At 44.6% G+C, this 20,801-nt stretch overlaps 1 protein-coding gene across 4 annotated transcripts in view; it reads right to left on the reverse strand.

The window, feature by feature from the left end:
* The window catches only part of ZNF512 (zinc finger protein 512), a 39,642-nt gene that overhangs the window by 11,810 nt on the left and 7,031 nt on the right, over window positions 1–20,801 (reverse strand). For 2 of the 4 annotated variants that reach the window (XM_070069293.2, XM_070069295.2), the window contains 8 exons: window positions 12,392–12,579; window positions 11,586–11,681; window positions 11,203–11,286; window positions 10,482–10,606; window positions 10,050–10,136; window positions 9,210–9,308; window positions 7,838–8,005; window positions 4,976–5,170 (listed from right to left, as the gene is read on the reverse strand). In XM_070069293.2, coding sequence (XP_069925394.1) covers window positions 4,976–5,170; window positions 7,838–8,005; window positions 9,210–9,308; window positions 10,050–10,136; window positions 10,482–10,606; window positions 11,203–11,286; window positions 11,586–11,681; window positions 12,392–12,579 — 1,042 coding nt within the window. The remainder of the gene's footprint in view (window positions 1–4,975; window positions 5,171–7,837; window positions 8,006–9,209; window positions 9,309–10,049; window positions 10,137–10,481; window positions 10,607–11,202; window positions 11,287–11,585; window positions 11,682–12,391; window positions 12,580–20,801) is intronic. The other 2 variants (XM_070069294.2, XM_070069296.2) reach the window with 2 other exon arrangements.

Here is a 20,801-nt window from a genome sequence, read left to right on the forward strand (position 1 = left end):
GCAGAGAAAGCTGGCAAAGCCTCCCATGGGTAAAGTGGGGCCACCTCTGGTAAGTCAACAACCTTCCAGCTTCAGGTACCTAGAAAGAACCTGATTCTCCGAGACAGAAAAACAAACCACAGGCCATACAAGCAATGCTATTAGTAAGAAAGATCGCTCAGAAGACCCTCTGATAAGTCTAGAGAAGAAATCAGAACATGGAGCTGGCTTCACTCACATGCATTTATGCATTTCGGCAGCTAGTACAAATGAATCTATCTAGAATCCTTTTACAAATAGGAGAATTTAAATAAGCTATTATTTTTATATAATAAACTATCATTTAAACTATGTACGATGCAGCAATGAAAACAAAATAATGAGGGAGCGGGAATTTGGTGTAATGGGTAAGATGTCACTTATGATCCCCATGTCCCATGTCAGAATGCCTGGGTTCAAGTCCCAGTTCAGCTTCCAATTCCAGCTTTCTGCTAATGTGCTCCCAGGAGGCAGAGGTGATGGCTCAAATAGTTTGGTCCTTGCCACTCACATGGAAGACCCAGACTGAATTCTTGTCTCCTGGCTTCATTCCTGGCTCAGCCCTGGCCGTTGGGGACTTTTGAGGATTGAACCAGTAGCTGGGAGATGCCTATATCTGTCTCGCAAATAAATAAAATAAAAAATATTTTTAAAAAATTTTTTAAAAGAATAAGGATGAACTCTATGAACAGACTAGGAGTGATTTCTAAGATATATTCTTTAAAAAAAAAAAAGATTTATTTTATTTACTTAGAAGACAGAGTTACAAAGAAAGAGAGAGATAAAGAAGTCTTCCATCTGCTGGTTCACTCCCCAAATGGTTAAAACAGCCACAACTGAGCTATCTGAAGCTAGGAGCCAGGAGCTTGGGCCATCCTCTGTTGCCTTCCCAGGTGCACTAGCAAGGAGCTGGATCAGAAGTGGAGCAGCTGGGACTTGAACTGACGCCCATATGGGATGCTGGCGCTGTGGGCTGGGGCTTTAACCCACTGCACCACAGCACCAGCCCCCAGGATATATTCTTAAATAAAATAAAGCAGTATGCAAAACAGTATGTATGGTAAGAAAGAACAGGCTATAAGAAAATCACCTCTACATGTAATCTGTTCTCTCATCCCTTAAAAATGCAAGAAGGGTGAAACAGAAACAAATGGATTTGGTTACCTTTGGGAGTGGGTGGAATAGGGAAGGAAGAAAAAGGGAAAGGGAATGGGAATGGAAAGGGGAGATGAAGTACACTGACTCCCTTTAAGTATACTTTTCTGTACAGGTCTGATTTAGAACCACAGTGACATTTCACCTATCTTCAAAATAAATGAGTAGTAGAAATTAAATAGGATGATTAAAATGCAATCTATATGTGAACTTATTACAAATGGGTGACATAATGAAGGAAGCAGGGAAGGAAAAATAAGTAACTTTGCAAGATAGTATTTTGACCTTATTACAATAAGAACTCTATAATACAGGGGCCAGTGCTCTGGCATAGTAGGTTGAGTCTCTGCCTGTGGCGCCAGCACCCCAACACAGGCACTAGTTCGTGTCCCAGCTGCTCCTCTTCCAATCTAGCTCCCTGCTAGTGGCCTGTGAAAGCAGTAAAAGAAGCTGCACCCACGTGAGAGACCCAGAAGAAGATCCTGGCTCCTGGCTTCAGATTGGCTCAGCTTCAGCCATCGCAGCCATTTGAGGAGTGAACTGGTGGATGAAGACCTCTCTTTCTGTCTCTGTCTCTCTCTTTGTCTGTAACTCTGCTCTCTCAAATAAATAAATTTAAAAAGAAAAAGAACTATAATACAAATATTACCCTTTAATTAGCAAATTCATTTTCTACATGGGAATGAGCAATTCTAAAACTACTTTGTTATACTAGAATTGAACAAATAAGTAAATCTATTGTGGATAATGAGAGATTTCTTACTATTGGAGAAAGAAGTTACAAATAAACAGGAAGACAAGAATGCAACTTTTGGTGTTGGGTTGGAATTGAAGGTATCATGGTCTTTTTTTTTTAAGATTTATTTATCTATCTGTCTGTCTGTCTATCCGAAAGGCAGAGTTACAGAGAGGGAAAGATAGAGATCTTCCACCTACTGGCTCACACCTCAGATGGCCACCAAAATCTGGGGCTGGGCCAGGCTGAAGCCAGGAGGCTGGAGCTCCATCCAGGTCTCCCACATGAGTGGGCAGGGGCCCAAGCACTTGCGTCATCTCCTGCTGCTTTCCCAGCTGCTTTAGCAGGGAGCTGGATGGAAAGTGGAGCAGCTGGGGCTAGAATTGGTGCTCACATGGGATGCTGGCGCTTCAGGTGGCATCTTAATCCTGCTGAGCCACAATACATGCCCCCAATAAAGAGCTTGAAAGATCTCTCAATGGCCAAATCTGGGACAATTTGAGCAACAAAATTAATAATAATCACACTGAATTATAACTCACAGAATAAAATATCCATGAGTCTATGCTGATAAAAATAAATTAACAGCGGGAAAGGACAGCTTTTCCTCACAGAATTGCTATCAATGATTGTAGAAGAGGGATGGACATTTGGTACAGCAATTAAAGACACCCTCTGGATGTCTGCATCTCCTATCAGTGACTGGGATTGAGTCCTGGCTCCACTTCTGATTCCAGCTTTCTGCTAATGCATACTCTGGGAGGCAGGAGGTTATGGATAAAGTAGTGAGTTCTTGCTACTCATGTGGGAGACCCGGATGGAGTTCCGGGCTCCTGGTTTTGGCCTGACACAGTCCTGGGTTGTTGCAGGCATTTGGGAATTGAACTAGCAGATGGAAGATTTCTCTTACTCTGCCTTTCAAATAAAAATTTTTTTAAGATTTGTTTATTTACTTGAGAGGCATAGTTATCAACAGAGAGAGGAAGAGACAGAGAGATCTTTCATCCACTGGCTCACTCCTCAAATGGCCAAAACTGCAGGAGCTGTGCTGATCTGAAGCCAGGAGCCAGGAGCTTCTTCTGGGTCTCCCAAGCACTTGGGCCATCTTCCAGTGCTTTCCCAGGATATCAGAAGGGAACTAGTTTGGTAGTGGAGCAGCCAGGACTCAAACTGGCACCCATATGGGATGCTGGCAGCACAGGCGAATGCCTAACCTGCTATGCCAAAGCTCCGGGTCCTCAAATAAAATTTTATAAATTAATTTTAAAAAACTGTAAAAGACTTGTGGAAACAAAAACATAAGATAAACACCAAAGTAATAGTTACTGTAGACAACAACTTTCAATGGATGATGATGTAAGTGGTAGAAGTATCACATGAAGCAGGATATTTGCATAATCTCAGTACCCCCCACAAAATACTAATTACAAAGGCAACACTGTAATTTTACTAGGAGACAGCTGCAAGACACATGCTAAACAACTGATCAAAGCTATTGCCAGCAGTAAAAAAATACATATCAATACCATATACCTCTGACATGCTAGATTGAGAACAGACATTACTTCCTTGTTATTCTTGATGAAAAATAAAACCCTCAACTTATCCACATTGGGGAATACTCTACAAAATAACCAGCGGTTCCTTTCCAAAGGTTTCAAGGACACAAGAAACAAAGCCAGGGAAGCTGTAACACATTGGAGAAGACTATGGGAGATACAGTAACAAATACAATGTGGGATCTTGATGGGATCCTCTAACATGGTTATAAAAGCTGTGTGAAGAGTACAAGGGAGCTCTACTAATTCTGCAACTGATCCGTAAGTCTAAAATTACTTCAAAATAAAGTTTTTTTAAAAATCTATTATTTATATGTATATCAAAGAAACCCTGGAAAGATGCCTAAGAAGCTAGTAAGAATTGCTAACACTGGAATAGGCCTGGGGAGAATGGGGTAGCTCCATGATCACCATTTTGACTTCTGAACCATGAGAACAAACTATCCAAAAAAACTAAATTCTTGTGTTTAAATAATAAAATAATAAACTTGATCACTGGTATCTGTCTCCAATTCCCTACCATATACCATGTAGAGATCCTAGGCTGCAAGATCCCAAGAAACATATCACTGCACAAAGTCCATATTTCAATAGAATTAGATAGCCTGTAACACAAAAGAAGTGCAGAAGTAAATCTGAAACAAGCAAGGATACTCTGATATTCAAAAGCAATTCCTACTGGATAATCAGTAGGGCTAATTTTCAAACATGAGAACAGTGTTAGATTCTAGGATTTGACCTCATTTTCTTCTAATATAACATTCCTCTCAAACAGTTCAGAGCCCTAGGCCAAATCTAAACTACTCTGCTAGCCTGGAGAGTAATGGGTACTTAGTTCTATCTTAGACCTTATTATATATCCCCTTCAAATCCTCCCCATGGCTACCACACTGTCATATACCCAGCCTCCTCTTGGCTTAATTAATGCTCCTCGCCTCTAAGATCTATTCTTATCCAGTGGGTTCTGTACCCCTCAGAAGCAGGATAGAAGCCATGTAGGGGAATGATAAAAGAATCAAGGAAATAGCTAAGTAGATAAGGCTTTGGGCTTACCACCCCCAGTTATTCAGAGCAAAAATGTTTTTAGTTATTACATATACTGGTGTTTTACATAGATTTTAATTTTGAAAAAAGGAAGGAGAACAGTGCTATTGCTATAAAAACAAACTGAAAGCACTTCACTAAATATAAACTATTACATATGAACTAACAAATGGAAACACATTGGACAAAGACTAAGCAAAAATATCTAAGCTGGGAATTTGAGTTTTCTCTGGAAGCAGTCTAGAATGTAAGAGGACTCCTTAAGGAACTTCCGAAACAGAATGTCATTCTAGGACCCACCTGAATCCAAACACTGAAGCTGGATCAGACATATGCCATCTCCAAGGAAAAAGAAGCAAATATTGCTTAGGATGTACTCATTCAAGTAAATTTACTTTTCTATAAATAGTGAAGTATAATATTTGACAAAATGGTTTCAAAACTATACAGGTTTTTACCTTACCTTCCTATCATCAGGTACCAGATCCTGAAGCACCTTCCTCTTAGGCCATTCCTTGGCCAGCTCAGCAGAGGCCAACTCCTGCAGGTGGTACACAGCTATTTTGGCAGAACGCCTCTGGACTCGGCCCCCACTCTTTGGCTCCAGGCTCATCTCCTTTAAGCACTCTGCCTGTCCTGATTCTGGAAAGAAGGAGATCTGCAAGAATGAGACACAGCAAATCAGGGTTGATAAGTGACTTCCATCAGTGATTAAAGACTGCTCTGAGTATCAAAAGAGCCATTTGGAAGCTTCCTGATCACTACCATCAAGCTCTACCACAGTGATGCATATCTTATTGGCTAAAAAAAGCATATTAGCAGGATAAAATCAGCTATGTTGTAATAAGCAAAAGTAATTATAAGTCCAGACACACTCTTATTCAAAGAAATTAACCTCAATCCATAATTTATACTATATTAAAAAATCAACTCAAAAGAGATCATAGTCCTAAATACATAACATAAAGGCATAAAATTTCTAGACGGAACCATGGGAAAAATTTTTTGTGATCCTAGATGTGATGGTAAGCAGGTACTTCAAAAAGTTTGTGGAAAATAAAATTTTAAAAGATTAAGTCATTTTGGTGAAAATTTTTTAAATCCATGCATACACATATTTACTCAAGAATTTAAAAATTATTTTCACACAAAAAACTTTATGTAAATGTCTATACCAGCTTTAGTCATAACTGCTAAAAACTGGTTATAACCCAAATGTTCTACAACTGGCGAAGGCGTAAACAACAAACTTACAACATGAATACAATGGACTCCTCGTCAGAAATAGGAAGGAATAAACTAGTGACACATGCAACACGTGGATGACTCTCAACTGCTTTATGCTAAGTAGAAAAGTCAGACTCAAAAGGCCATATATCATATGAAAAAAGACAAAGCAATAGGGACAGAAAAGATCAGTGGTTTCCGGGAACTGCAAGTGAGGGGAGGAACTGAATACAAAGGGACACAAGGTAATTTATCTTAAAGACTTACTCATTTATTTGAAGGAAAGAGTTATAGACAGAGATGAAGAGTCAGAAAGAGAGAGAAAGACAGACAGACAGATCTTCCATCTGCTGATTCACTCCCCAGATGGAGCTAAGAGCTGGGGCTGGGCCAGGCCAAAGCCAGGATCCTGGAGCTCCGTCCAAGTTTCCCATGTGGGTGCAGGGGCCGAAGGACCTGAACCATCTTCTGCTGGTTTCCCAGGGCATTAGCAGTGAGTCGGATCAGAAGTGGAGCAGCCGGGACTTGAACTGGCGCTCATATGGGGATGCTGGTGTCACAAGTGGTGGCTTAAACTGTTTCACTACAACGCCATCCCCAACACAAGGGAATATGAAAGGTGACAGAATTGTTCTCTGTCTTGATGGTAGTGGTGGTTACCTGACTATATTCATGTATCAAAACTCACTACCGTGGGCAGCGCTGTGGTGAGTAGGTTAATCCTCCGCCTACAGTGCCGGCATCCCATTTGGGCACCGGTTCTAGTCCTGGCTGCTCCTTTTCCGATCCAGCTCTCTGCTGTGGCCTAGGAAGACAGTAGAAGATGGTCCAAGCGCTTGGGTCCCTGTACATGCATGGGAGACCCAGTAGAATATCCTGGCTCTTGGCTTCAGATTGGCTCAGCTCCAGCCATTGCGGCCATTTGGGGAGTGAAGCAGCGGATGGAAGACCATTCTCTCTGTCTCTCCCTCTCATCGTATGTAACTCTACCTCTCAAATAAATAAATAAAATCTTAAAAAAAAAAAAAAAAAAAGCTCAGTATTGTGCTCTAAAAAGGTAAATACTACCACATGTAAATTATACTTAACAAAGTTGACCATAAAAAAAATATATATATATACACAGTACAGGGAAGTTAGGAAATCTAATTGGGGGTAGAGAGGGAGAGACAAAAAATTGGAATAGATGAACCAGCTCGAAAGGTTGCCACAAAATTTTTGCTAAAAGGGAAGCCTTTAGTTTTTGTTTTTTGTTTTTTTTTTTAAGATTTATTTATTTATTTAAAAGTCAGAGTTACACAGAGAGAGGAGAGGCAGAGAGAGAGCGAGAGAGAGAGAGAGAGAGAGAGAGGGGTCTTCCATCCAATGACTCACTCCCCAAATGCCCACAATGGCCAGAGCTGTGCCAATCCGAAGCCAGGAGCCAGGAGCTTCTTCTGGGTCTCCCAAGTGGGTGCAGGGGCCCAAGGACTTGAGCCACCTTCTACTGCTTTCCCAGGCCATAGTAGAGAGCTGGATTGAAAGAGCAGCAGCCGGGACTAAAATCAGCACCCATATGGGATGCTGGCGCTTCAGGCCAGGGCATTAACCTGCTGCACCACAGCGCTGGGCCATCCTCCACTGCACTCCTGGGCCACAGCAGAGAGCTGGACTGGAAGAGGAGCAACCGGGACAGAATTCGGCACCCTGACCGGGACTAGAACCTGGGGTGCCGGCGCCACAGGTGGAGGATTAGCCAAGTGAGCCATGGCACTGGCCAGCCTCTAGTTTTAAATATATAATAATAAATTTACTTCTCCCTGAAAATACTTTGAAATTTCACTTTTCTAATCTAATAACATTCAAAAGGCAGAAATAAAAGGATAAAGAACAAGGAAGAGAGAACAAAGGCATTCGATGATTAAAAGGGGAGATATGTATTGAAATATCGCACAGTAGTATTAAATATAAATATATACAGTTATTGAAGATAAACAATGTTTAAAAAAAGGGGTGAGAGATACAAACAAGGAAGCAAGACTATATGGGAAGACACAGGCCTAAGTACTCACCATAAAATGCATTTCCTAATAGGGTCTAGAAAGAAATCAGTACTCACAGGCGCATGCTCTGACCTCAGGTGATACGCAAGCCCAGCCTTTGATCTATACGGTTTTCCACAGTGGTGACATTTGAGGGTCATCTTCTCCAGCTCTGCAGCCTCTTTGCCACATTTTCTAACATGGTACAGATATCCCATGATGCTGGTAAAGCTACTGGAACAACTCTGAACACAAGAAAAAAAGCCTAAAATACAATCTTACATCTTCAGACATGATCTGTAATTTTTTTTTAAAGATTTATTTTTATTTATTTATTTGAAAGGCAGAGTTACAGAAAGAGAGGAAAAGACAGAAAGTGAGAGGTCTTCCATCTGCTGGTTCACTTCCCAAATGGCCATAATGGCCAGGACTGGGTCAGATTGGAGCCAGGAGCCAGGAGCTTCATCTAGGTCTCCCAAATACTTGGTTCATCTTCCACTGCTTTCCCAGGTGCATTAGCTGGGAGCTAGATTGGAAGTGGTGCAGCTGGGACTCAAACCAATGGGATGCTAGTGTTACAGGCAACAGTCTAACCCACTATGCCACAATGCCAGCCCTTTTTATTTGAAAGGCAGAGTGACAGAGATACAGAGGAAGAGATAGAGACCTTCCTCTGGTTTAGTTCCCAAATGGCATCAACAGTTGGAGCTGGCCCAGGACAAACCAGGAACCTAGAACTCTATCGAGGTCACCCACCCATGTGGGTGTCAGGGGCCCAAGCACTTGGGCTATCCTCCACTGCTTTACCATACACACAAGTAGGGAGCTGGATGGGAAGAAGAATAGTTGGGACTTAAATCAGCACTCTGATATGGGATGCCAGCATCAAAAACAGTGGCTTTAACCCAGTGGGCTACAATGTTGGCCCATCATCTGTAAATTTCTAACCCACCACAAAGCACTCACCACCATAAAATACAAGAAGACCTTGTGTGATATCACAAGACCCTCTCTAACATTTCCCGTTGGTACAACCCTTTCTTGTCCTGGCTGTCCTGTCTATGACCAAGCATGATATTCCATCAGTGTGGTTAGCATCTGATAAACTGTACCTGTGCACCCACCCTGGGTTAAGAGCTGCTTTTTGGTTTGTGATCCAACCCCATCCTATATCAAATACCCAGCAACATCAAAGTTCATCATTACTGGGATCCTCATCATCACACTAAAGGAAGGATGGTAAAGGAACCCCTTTGAACAAAGGTAAAATAAACTTTCGGAAGTGAGAAAGAAAATTAAGAACCACTGGTAAGTCTGAAGAACAGGAGCCACCCTCACGCCATGAGATGGCACACACGTAGGAGTTCTACGAGGGATGAAGAGAAGAAACGAAAAAGAACAAAAAGACATTGGCCTGAGACTCCAGGGCTTTTGTCCTTGGGCTCTTACCTCACGCATGCATCTGAGCTTTCCCAGTCTCTTAAGAACTGTTCGGAGCCGTTCCCTTTCACTCGGCTCATCTATTTCATCACTGGCCTTCAAAATGGGCTAGAAATCAAAAGAAAAGCAGATCATCCATGGAAAAGACAGATACAGGGAAAAACAAATCATGGAGAGTCAGCAGAACCGTTCTGCCAGTTAAGCTGATGCCCGTGAAGTCACGGCACCTGGCTCCTGGCTTACCACAACTTCTTCTGGAGAGGCAAAGTCAATCCAAAGGCACTAGGAGTTCTGAGTCCCCCACTTCCCAGGATATGCACCTCTGGGACTAACCTAAACCTACGGATCCAGCACAAAGTTGTCATGGTGTCATTTTTCAATCAAAAGGATCTTCTTACACCTCAATAAGATAACAGAGCCTCAGCCATCTGCACTGAAATATCTACACGCAGCTAAGAAACAGACATCCGGGGCCGGCGCTGCGGCATAGCGGGTAAAGCAGCTGTCTGTGGTGCCAACATCCCATATGCGTGCTGGTTCTAGTCCCGGCTGCTCCACTTCCAATCCAGCTCTCTCTATGGCCTGGGAAAGCAGTGGAAGATGGCCCAAGTCCTTGGGCCCCTGCACCTGCATGGGAGACCTGGAGGAGGCGCCTGGCTTCAGATCAGCTCAACTCTGGCCATTGCACCCATTTGGGAAGTGAACTAGTGGATGGAAGACCTCTCTCTCTTTCTCTCTCTCTTTCTGTTCTGCCTCTCTCCAACACTGCCTTCCTAATAAATAAATATAACTTTAAAAAAAAGATATCCAATGCTGCAAAGCCTCACAAAGAACAGAAGGCATTCTTACCAAACTATTATGATTTGCCATGACATGATACTTCATCCCTGCCAGTGACCGCAGTTGTTTCCCACAATGATGACAAGTAAACATTTCCTAAAAGAAAACAACACACTGCTCAATGTCAGGCTATTCAACAGAGAACCAGAATGCCCACATCCGCCAAGGAACGGGCCACGCACTCAGCACGTGTTACTGCTCTCTCATCCTCTCAGGTACTACACAAGGTCATTGTATTTTTCTTCTCCATTTCACAAATGAGGATGCCAAGGTCCACACACAGAAAACTCAATGTCACAGCTAGTAGGTAGATAAGTGAGAATCCATGCCCAAGTCTGTAAGATCCTAAGCCTATTTCTCTATAGCACGAAGCTGCCTCTTATCCATTGTAGCCAGCATGCCCAAGAGAATACGGTTCTGAAATGCGACAAAACATCCAACCTGTTTACAGTTCTCCATGTGTTTCTTTAAACCCTCTATGGTCTTCCTGCCGACTGCCTGGCAGGTAGGACAGGAGACGCTGCCTTTATCCACAATTTCCAAGTACCACTGCTCTTCCAAACTGCCTACAAAGGAGAGAAAGGAACTCAGTTATCTGCAGTATCCTCCAGACACAAAAGGCATAATCCTACTTAGGAAAAGTATCAGAGAAAACATTTGCCCTTCCTTACTAAGCAATAGTGAAGAGACTTATTGTGTGTAACTTCTACAAGTAATTTTTTTCAGATAGGGAGGCGTCTCTGAAATTCCCACTCATCTCCTCCCGATAAATCCCATCTGAGAACCACTGCAAAGCTCATCGGCTTAAAGACCCCAGCTGCATTTTTCACAGCAGCATGTCAAATGGGATACATAACAGCCAGTTTGCTAAATGCTCACCATGAGCCCGACACCATGCTAACTGTGTTATCCCACTTAATTTTCACAATAGTTCTGACGGCCTGTATTATCCCTATGTACAGGCAGGAAAACTGAGACTCGCAGTAGATCAATCAACTGAGGCAGGCCAGTAAGTGAATGAAGAGCCAAAACTGAAACAAAAGTCTGTGACCTCCAAACTCAGGTCTCCTTACAGAAATTCTTTAGGATGTCACGCCTTCCAGACGACAACAAACCAGAGCAGGAGAATGATGGCCCACAGGGTGTCCCACAGAAAGCATACCTGCCGCATAAACTGGCGGTTCCTTCCGAATACGACGAGGCTGGGATTTGGGAGCAGGCTGAGTTTTAGGCCGTTGCTTCCTCCCTGACGCGAGACAGAAACCTGAAGCTCAACATATCACCTTGGCCAACCCCTCTCTAGAACCACCATCTCCTCCCTCCCCCTTCTCCTCAGCACTCGATGCCCCACTCCCTCCGCTGACTCCCTTAAGTCACGATAAGATGAAAGTGTAAAACAAGGCAGAATGGAGGCCATTCCCTCGCCCAGCCGGGTTCAAAGGGCTCAAAAGCCTTTCAAGGGCTGCCAAAGTCTCCTGCTTTATCCTCCAAGAATAAAGCACAGTCACCCATTCGCAAAAAGAAACAGCAAAGTCCCTCTCTTACCATAAAGTTTATGCTTCTTCTGAGGAAATTCTCGATAGTCTTCATCTTCCTCCTGCCTCGGTTTCCTTTTTCCTTTGGTTGCAGCAGCACCTGACCCTGAAACAGCACACAAAAGGAAAACCACCTCAGTAGGCTCTGCGCTTCACCTGACCAAAAGGCCGGCAAGCGACACACAGCACACTCTGGAGAGGAACCTCGGGAAGCGACACACAGCACGCTCTGGAGAGGAACCTCGGGCCTGCCCTCAGAAGAGCATTCATAAGATCAGCACAGGGAAGGACCGCGGTGAGCACAAGCCCCACAGGAAGCGTGGGAAGGCGGTGAGATTTCTCACTCACTGCCCCAACCTTCCCATTTTCTTTTGTGTGGTTTCCCAGCCCACAAATAAGAAGGTCCTTGGAACACATGTTTTACTCGAGCCTGATCCTGACTGGAAGCTAACACTAAAGCAGAATTCCTCAAGTTAGAGGACTATCAAAGACCTCCTAGAACATTCTACCCTGAATAATCCTTGCACTGGCACTAAATCCTCCAACAGAGGGTCCAACCAGAAGAACGACAGGGAAGAAGTTCATGTGCTCTGAAGAGGAAAGGCTAAAACAACCCCTAGAGGAGTAAGAGCAACAGAATCTCACTGATACAGGACAGTTCATGAAACTAACAGTATGTGACACTCTGACACCTTAAAATTGTTCAATGAAATCAGGACTGGGAAACACATATATGGCATTTAATACTCGCAGCAGTGACTTCCAAATGTCACTTTAGAGAATGCACTGTGTGTGCAATCAGACAGACGCTGATACCTTCAACGTGAGGAGATGCAGCTGGCTTGATCCTTCTCATCTTCATCCAGTAGGTAGATTTTCGGAAGGAGGCTGGAAAATCACCCACAGGTTCACACGAAGAGGCAGACGACGAGCCACTTAAGGAGTCATCATGAGGGATAGTATACTGGAAACTATTGTCCTTTATGGAGCACTGGGTCCTGCTACTAATATGACACAAAGATGTATAGTACAAAGGAGGGTCCAGAGTAACATTTTCTATTAAGTCTTTTCACAAGAGGATAACCAATTAGTTAGTTATGTAAAGAACCTAAGAAGCCTGATATAAAAACAGAATATAGGTCATAGTCTACCCATTACTATGGTCGATCTAGCCCAACAAGTACAATTATTATTATTATTATTATTATGTATTCTTTCATTGTAATCAGAGTAACCAGTGCACATCAGTGATCACTTTGTAGCCCAGCTGGGCAGCCCTTGCTAAATCTGGCTAAGAAAGGAGGCAAAGTAGCAAAGTTCTGTGACTCTTCAGAAGAATCCCGGGATCCGTAACCAGGCAGGCCGATATTCCCATCTCTCTGACAGAGGGACGGGAGCTAAGGGCATCCCTGAGATCGCAGAGGAAAACACTCTGCAGGCCCAAATCTGATCCATCTGCCTTTTCTCTCGGCTTCCTCCTTAAACCTGATGCTAGGGCTGCTCTGTAATGAGGCAACACCATACTCAGCTCAGAGCTAGAGGAAGGATGCCATCTTGTCTGAGGTAAGCAGGCCAGAGAATTCTGGAATAGTACGTAGTGGGGGCCAGACTGCCAACTCTAAGACAGGTCAGTGTGTCAGACAGCAGACATCACGGCAAAGGACCACACATTCTTCCCGGCTCAGCATGCTGCAGAGCAAGACCCCAGGACTTCCCATTTCCAGCTACATCCTGCTTGAGATTCAGGGTTTAGAATGAGCGCTCTGACTGCTGAAGGGAAGATGCTCCATGGGGCAAAGAGTAAACAGTGGGAGAGGAGGCAGCTCACTGCCGTGGTGTAGACAAGAAATGAGGTGGGCTATCAGTATGGTTTTGTAGTAGAGAAGACAAGTTCACAGAGTCAAGATACCACTCTAGAGGTACATCTGCCCAGAACTACACATGGAGGTAGGTTTGTAACAGCAGGAAGCTGGAAGTAACACAGGTGACCATCCTTAGCAAAATGCATAAATAACCTGTAGTAGATGCCTACAATGGAATTCTAGGCAGCTGTAAGAAACGATAAACCAATTCTACACTTGAAGACACCAACATAATTAAGAAGCACACTGTTGAGTGAAAAAGCAGGACAAGATCTCTAGTACAATGCCATGTTAGCACAATAAAAACAAACGAACGTGGAGAGCCGTGTTATGTTAAAAGGATTCATAAATATTTGAGGACAAACCTCCCACTTGCCAACCTGGTTTCCTCTGGGAGGGAAGGGATGGGAATGGAAGTGGAGCAAACATAACGGATACTGATGGTGTCAGTAAGCCACAAATAGAGAAGAATGATCTCCAGCTCTCTGCACGTGAGGTCCAGAGAAGTCCTGGTTCTGGTGTGGTGCATAAACCCACTACAGCCCATCCCTATTGCTGATTACAACTAAAAACTTGGGACTCTGAGAAGCAAACCAAACAAGTGGATTGTGGGTGCATCCCTGGGGAAATGACACACACAGGGTGAGTTTCCCACTTGTATTTTTGCAATGGGGTGGGCCCCACTTGCAGAGCAACATGGGCAGCTTAGAGCCCAATAACAAAAAATATTTCTGGTCAGAGAAAACAGGAAAAGGTGTCCCTGTGGGCCAAAGTGTAGCAGGATGTGAAGGAATCCTGAAGAGACAGGAAAAGAAGGCCATCTCATAATTCCTAGCAAAGACTAGTGAAGATTTTCAAAGCTGAAATAAAATTAGAACTAGCATGACCCAAACCAATGTAACAAAAGCTCAGAGAACTGAAACATGATTTGAAACACCTGAGGAAGTCTCAGACTACCCCTTGACCTATCCATGCTTTGGACAACCCAATTCATCATAGCAAAGACTAAAGCAAAACAGCTGAGATTTTAAAGAGTGCCCTCAGAAAGCAAGACAGAACTTACACTCTGAACCTAAATTAGTTGCCTACTAAAACAAAACCAGCAACATCCCCAAAATTATAAGAGGACCCAAAGTCTTACAATGTTGGGGGTAAATTACAAAATTACGCAACATGTAAAGAGCATGGGGCCTGCGTTGTGGTACAGCAGGAAATGTCACTGCCTGAGATGCCAGCAACCTATATGGGCACCAGTTCGTGTCCCAGCTGCTCCACTTCTGATCCAGCTTCCCGCTAATGGCCTGGGAAAATCAGCGCAAGATGGCCCAAGTGTTTGAGCCCCTGCTACCCACATGGGAGACTGGATTAAGCTACTAGCCCTTGGCTTCAGCCTGGCTCAGCCCTGGCCTTAGCTGCCATCTGGGGAGTGAAACAGCATATGGAAGATCTCTATATATATAACACTGACTTTCAAATAAATAAATAAATCTTAAAAATAAAAAGGAAAATACATATGAAATGAAGGAAAAGGTAAGAATTATCAATGAAGAATCAGAAATCATAAAAAAGATTTAAATGAAACTTTAGAACTGAAAAATATCTGAAATAAAGTTCAATAGCAGAATGAAGATGACAGAGGAAAGAGTCTGAATTTCAACAGAAATTATCCAATCTGAAGAATCATGAGGGGGAGCAGAGTGGAAAATAGTCAATAGAGCCCTGACAACCCGAGGGTCAATATTTAAGGGTCCAACTCAGGGGTGGGCATTCGGTGCAGTGGTTAAGTTGCCACTTGGGGTGCCCAGCATCCCTTATGAGTATACATGGTTGGGGCTGGCATTGTAGCGTAGCAGTTAAGGCTACCCACGACACTGGCATTCCATGTGGTTGCCACTTTGTGTCCTGGCTGCTCCATTTCTGGAGCAAATCCCTGCTAATGGCTTGGGGAAAGCAGCGGAAGATGGCACAAGTGTTTGAGCTCCTGCTACCCATGTGGGAGACCCAGATGAAGCTCCTGGCTCCTGGTTTCGGCCTGACCCAGTGCTGGCTATTGCAGTCATCTGGGAAGTGAACCAGTGGATGGAAGATTTCTCTCTTCTTCCCTCCGCTTTTCATAATAAATAAACCTTTAAAAAAATATATATGCTTGGTTTGAGTCCTGGCTACTCCTCTTCCAATTGAGCTTCCTGTTATTGTGCATCCTGGGAGGCAGCAGGTGATGGGTAAGTACTTAAGTCCCTATGACCTACATGGGAGACCCAGACTGAGTTCCAGGCTTGGCCCAGCCATGGCTGCTGTGGCCATTTGGAGAATGAACTGGAGAATAGAAGATCTCTGTCTCTCTTTTTTAAGATTTTATTTATTTGAGAGGTAGAGCTACACAGAAAGAGAGAGACAGAGGTCTTCTGTCCACTGGTTCACTCCCCAAATGGCTGCAACAGCTGGAGCTAGGCTGATCTGACGCCAGGAACTTCTTTCAGGTCTCCTACATGGGTGCAGGGGCCCAAGCACTTGGGCCATTTTCCTCTGCTTTCCCAAGCACATTAGCAGGAAGCTGGATTGGAAGTGGAGCAGCTGGAACTTGAACTGGTGCCTTCTTCCTTTCTTTTTAAAAAGAGATTCATTCATTCATTTACTTACTTACTTACTTGAAAGGCAGAGCAAGAAAGAGAGGGAGAAACAGAGAGAGGAAGAGATCTTCCATCTGCTGTTTCACTCCCCCAAATGACAACAGACCAGGCTGGGCCAAGCTGAAGCCAGGAACCTAGAATTCCATCGGGGTCTCCCACATGGGTGAAAGGGACCCAAGTACTTGGGCCATCATTCACTGCCTTCCCAAGGACATTAGCAGGAAGCTGGATTGGAAGAACAGCAGCCAGGACCTGAACCAGTGCTCTGATACAGAGTGCTAGTACTGCAAGCAGTGGCTTAACCCACTGAGCCTCAACACTGCCTCCTCTGCCTTTCAAATATGATGAAATAAACAAAAATTTTAAACATGTGGGATGCAACTAAGCAGTACTTAGAAGCAAACTAAAACTCTAAATGCTTTTATTAGAAAATATCTAAAACCAGTGACTTCAGATTTCATTTTAAGATATCTTAAAAAGAAGGAGCGGCATTATGGAGCAGTGAATTAAACCTCCACTTAGGATGCTGGCATCCCAGACCAGAGGGCCTGTGCTCAAGTCCTGGCTCTGCTTCTGATTCCAACTCCCCGTTAATGTGCACACTGGGAGGCAGCAGGTGAAGGCTCAAATGCTTGGGTCCCTGCCACTCAGGTGGGAGAACCAGACTGAGAACTCAGCTCCTGACTTCTGCCTGCCCAGCCTTAGCTGTTGTGGGTGTTTGGAAGTGAACCAGTGAATGGAAAACCTTTCTCTGCCTGTCTCTGTCTCTCAAATAAAATGAAACCTACAGATTAAATATAAATTAAAATGTAAAAAAAAAAAACCAAACCACAAAAACAATTTTTCAAAAAAAGAAGAAAAACACATGAGCTAGAAAACAGACCCAAAAAATCTGGTTTGTTGGAATGAGCACAGATTTGACAACTTTGTAACTAAAATGATCACAGGAAAAGATACCACAAGTAACTAATATTAGAAATGGGAGGGGAGGGCAGCTCTATGGTATACGGGTAAAGCCACTGCCTGCAGTACGGGCATCCCATATGAGTGCCGGTTTGTCCCAGCTGCCTCTCTTCCAATCTAGCTCTCTGCTACAGTCTGGGAAAGCAGAAGATGGCCCAAGTCCTTGGCCCTGCACCCACATGGGAGACCCAGAAGAAGCTCCTGGGTCCTGACTTCGGATCCACACAGCTCCGGCCGTTGCAGCCATCTGGGGAGTGAACCAGCGGATGGAAGACCTCTCTCTCTCTCTCTCTCTCTGCCTCTCCTCTCTATGTAACTCTGACTTTCAAGTAGATAAATAAATCTTAAAAAAAAAAAGAGAGAGAGAGAGAGAAATGAGGGTATGGGGCTAGTGCTGTGGCGTAGCAGGTAAGGCTGCTGCCTGCAGTGCTGGTGTCCCATATGGGTGCCAGTTCGAGTCCTGGCTGCTCCAATTCTGATCCAGCTCTCTACTATAGCCTGGGAAAGCAGTAGAAGACGGCCCAAGTGCTTGGGCCCCTGCAACTGCATAGGAGACCAAGAAGCTCCTCCTGGCTCCCAGTTTCAGATCGGTGCTATTCTGGCCATTGCAGCCATTTGGGGAATAAACCAGCAGATGGAAGACCTCTCTCTGCCTCTGCCTTTCTGTAACTCTGTCTTTCAAATAAATAAATAAATCTTTTAAAAAAAGAAAAGAAAAAAAGAAATAAGGGGCCAGTGCTGTGGCACAGAGGGCTAAAGCCCCAGCCTGCAGCACCAGTATCCCATACAGGCTCCAGTTCAAGTTCTAGCTGCTCCACTTCCAATCTAGCTCCCTGCTAATGCACCTGTGAAAGCAGCAGAAAATGGCCCAAGTCCTTGGGCCCCTAGACCCATGTAGGAGACCTGGAAGAAGCTCTTGGCTCCTGGCTTTGGATCTACTCAGCTCCGGTCATTACAGCCACTGGGGGAGTGAAACAGCGGATGGAAGACCCCTCTAAAGTAAACTCTCTGTGCCTCTGTAACTCGGCCTTTCAAATAAATAAACAAACCTTTAAAAAAAATGAAAGGAGTTATTACTGTATATAATAGAAATATTAAAATAATGAGAATATTTGGGATAACTTTATGCCAAGAAATTGATAATTCAAGATGAGTACATTTCTGGTTTTTTTTTTTTTTCTGTTTTAATACAACTTAGCAAATCTGACACACGAAGAAACTGGAGGAGCAGGCATTCAGCCTAGTGGCTAGTGGTTAAGATGTCCACATCCCATATTGGATTACCCAGATCTGATTCTGAGCTCCAGCTCCTGACTCCAGCTTCCTGCTGATACAGAGCCTGAGAGACAGCCATAATGGCTCAAGCAGTTGGGTTCCTGCCACCCGTGTGGGGAAACCAGGATTAAGTTCTTTGCTCTTGGCTTCAGCCTGGCTCAGTCCTGACCATTGTGGGCATCAGGGAAGTAAACCAGTGAATGGGAGCTCACTCTTCTTCTCTTTGCTTCTATGACTCAGTTTTTTAAAAAAAAATTTTTTTTGTCCAGCGCCATGGCTCAACAGGCTAATCCTCTGCCTAGCGGCGCCGGCACACCAGGTTCTAGTCCTGGTCAGGGCACCGGATCCTGTCCCGGTTGCCCCTCTTCCAGGCCAGCTCTCTGCTGTGGCCCAGGAGTGCAGTGGAGGACAGCCCAAGTGCTTGGGCCCTGCACCCCATGGGAGACCAGGAGAAGCACCTGGCTCTGCCTTTGGATCAGTGCGGTGCGCCGGCTGCAGCGCGCCAGCTGTGGTGGCCATTGGAGGGTAAAAAAAAAAAAAAAGAAAAAGAAGAAAAATTTTTTTTATTTTTTATTTTTATTTTTTGACAGGCAGAGTGGACAGTGAGAGAGAGAGAGACAGAGAGAAAGGTCTTCCTTTGCCGTTGGTTCACCCTCCAATGGCCGCCACGGCCGGCGCACCGCGCTGATCCGATGGCAGGAGCCAGGTGCTTCTCCTGGTTTCCCATGGGGTGCAGGGCCCAAGCACTTGGGCCATCCTCCACTGCACTCCCAGGCCACAGCAGAGAGCTGGCCTGGAAGAGGGGCAACTGGGACAGAATCCGGCGCCCTGACCGGGACTAGAACCCAGTGTGCCGGCGCCACAAGGCGGAGGATTAGCCTATTGAGCCACGGAGCCGGCCAAAAAAAATTTTTAAAAGAACTGGAAGGGCCAGTGGTATAGTGGGTAAAGCTGCTGCCTCCAATGCCAGCATCCCATATCGATGCCAATTCAAGTCTGGCTGCTCCACTTCCAATCCAGTTCCCTGATAATGCACCTAGGAAAGCAGTGGAGAATGGCCAATGTTCTTGGACCACTACACCCACTTCTAGGTCTCTCCCACATAGGAGACCTAGAAGCTCCTGGCTCCTGGCTTTAGCTTGGCCTAGCCCAAGCCATTGTAGCCATTTGGGGAGTAAACCAGTGGATAATAGACTTCTCTGTCTCTCCCTCTCTCTCTCTCTCTCTCTCTAATTCTGCCTTTCAAATAAATAAAACCAATATTTTAAATTAATTAAGAATTAGGGGCCAGTGCTGTGGCTCACGCCTGTGGCGCTGGCATCCCATATGGACGCCGGGTTCTAGTCCCGGTTGCTCCTCTTCCAGCCCAGCTCTCTGCTGTGGCCCGGGAGTGCAGTGGAGGATGGCCCAAGTGCTTGGGCCCTGCACCCGCATGGGAAACCAGGAGAAGCACCTGGCTCCTGCCTTCGGATCGACATAGCTCCGGCCGTAGCGGCCATTTGGGGTGTGAACCAACGGAAGGAAGACCCTTCTCTCTGTCTCCCTCACTATCTAACTCTATCTGTAAAATTAAAAAAAAATTTTTTTTTAATTTAGAATTAAGAAACTGGAAATCTAAATAGCCCTATTAAAGAAATGTAGACAGAGAAAAGCAGAGATATAATATAATATCAGCATCTTAAGTCATTTAGGTGTAACTGCTAATTTAAATTGGGTAAAGGCAAATGAGCAGAAATGTATCAAATCCTTTGTCCCTAAAAGACTCCAAACCCAGATAGTTTCATGCTGAATGTCATTGTAATAATGTTTAAAAAAAGAAAAGAAAGAAGGAGAGGCAGTTGGCCTAGCAGGTAATACACCTGTGTCCCATCAGAGTTGAGTTCGATTCCTGTCCCTGGCTCCAATTCCAGCGAGACAGGACAGAAACAGGACTCACTAAATCACGCCCTTCCTGCCTTACTGTGTGCATCTCCAGCTGCACACCTGTCAGGAGTGCCCAGACTCTAACTGCAAAAGACCCTTCCTACCCTGTTAGAGATTTCCCCAATCTACAGGCATGCTCCGAACAGCCCAATGTGGCTGACATGTGACCCTTTTGGGGTGGCAGTAGTGAGCAACACCACCTTTCTGAGCAGGTCATGTGCAAGCAAATACCAACAACACTCTTGCAGAATCAAACCACAGTGTCCTGTGCCAAAGGGGATGAGCCAGAAATCCAGGCTGGGTGCAGATGCTGGTGCCAAGTGGAAACCGCCACACTCACCTCAACCCCATAAAAGCACCGGATCAGCTCCCACTGGAGACCCAGTCAGCAGGACCTCTTCCCACCATGCTGCCTCCCTTGTGTTTGAGCATTAAGCCCCAATAAACCTTGTCTGAACTACATGTTGGCCTCTAAACTTCTATTTGCAAGGGAGCCAAAGAACCTAAGGTTGGTAACATTTGTGGCAACTCTGGTGGAACCTGCAAAAGGTTTCCCCTTGGGGAAGACCAGGA

This window comes from Oryctolagus cuniculus, chromosome 2 (genome assembly GCF_051225735.1).
Source record: "Oryctolagus cuniculus isolate XC-2025 breed Fujian yellow rabbit chromosome 2, ASM5122573v1, whole genome shotgun sequence".
NCBI lineage: Eukaryota > Metazoa > Chordata > Mammalia > Lagomorpha > Leporidae > Oryctolagus > Oryctolagus cuniculus.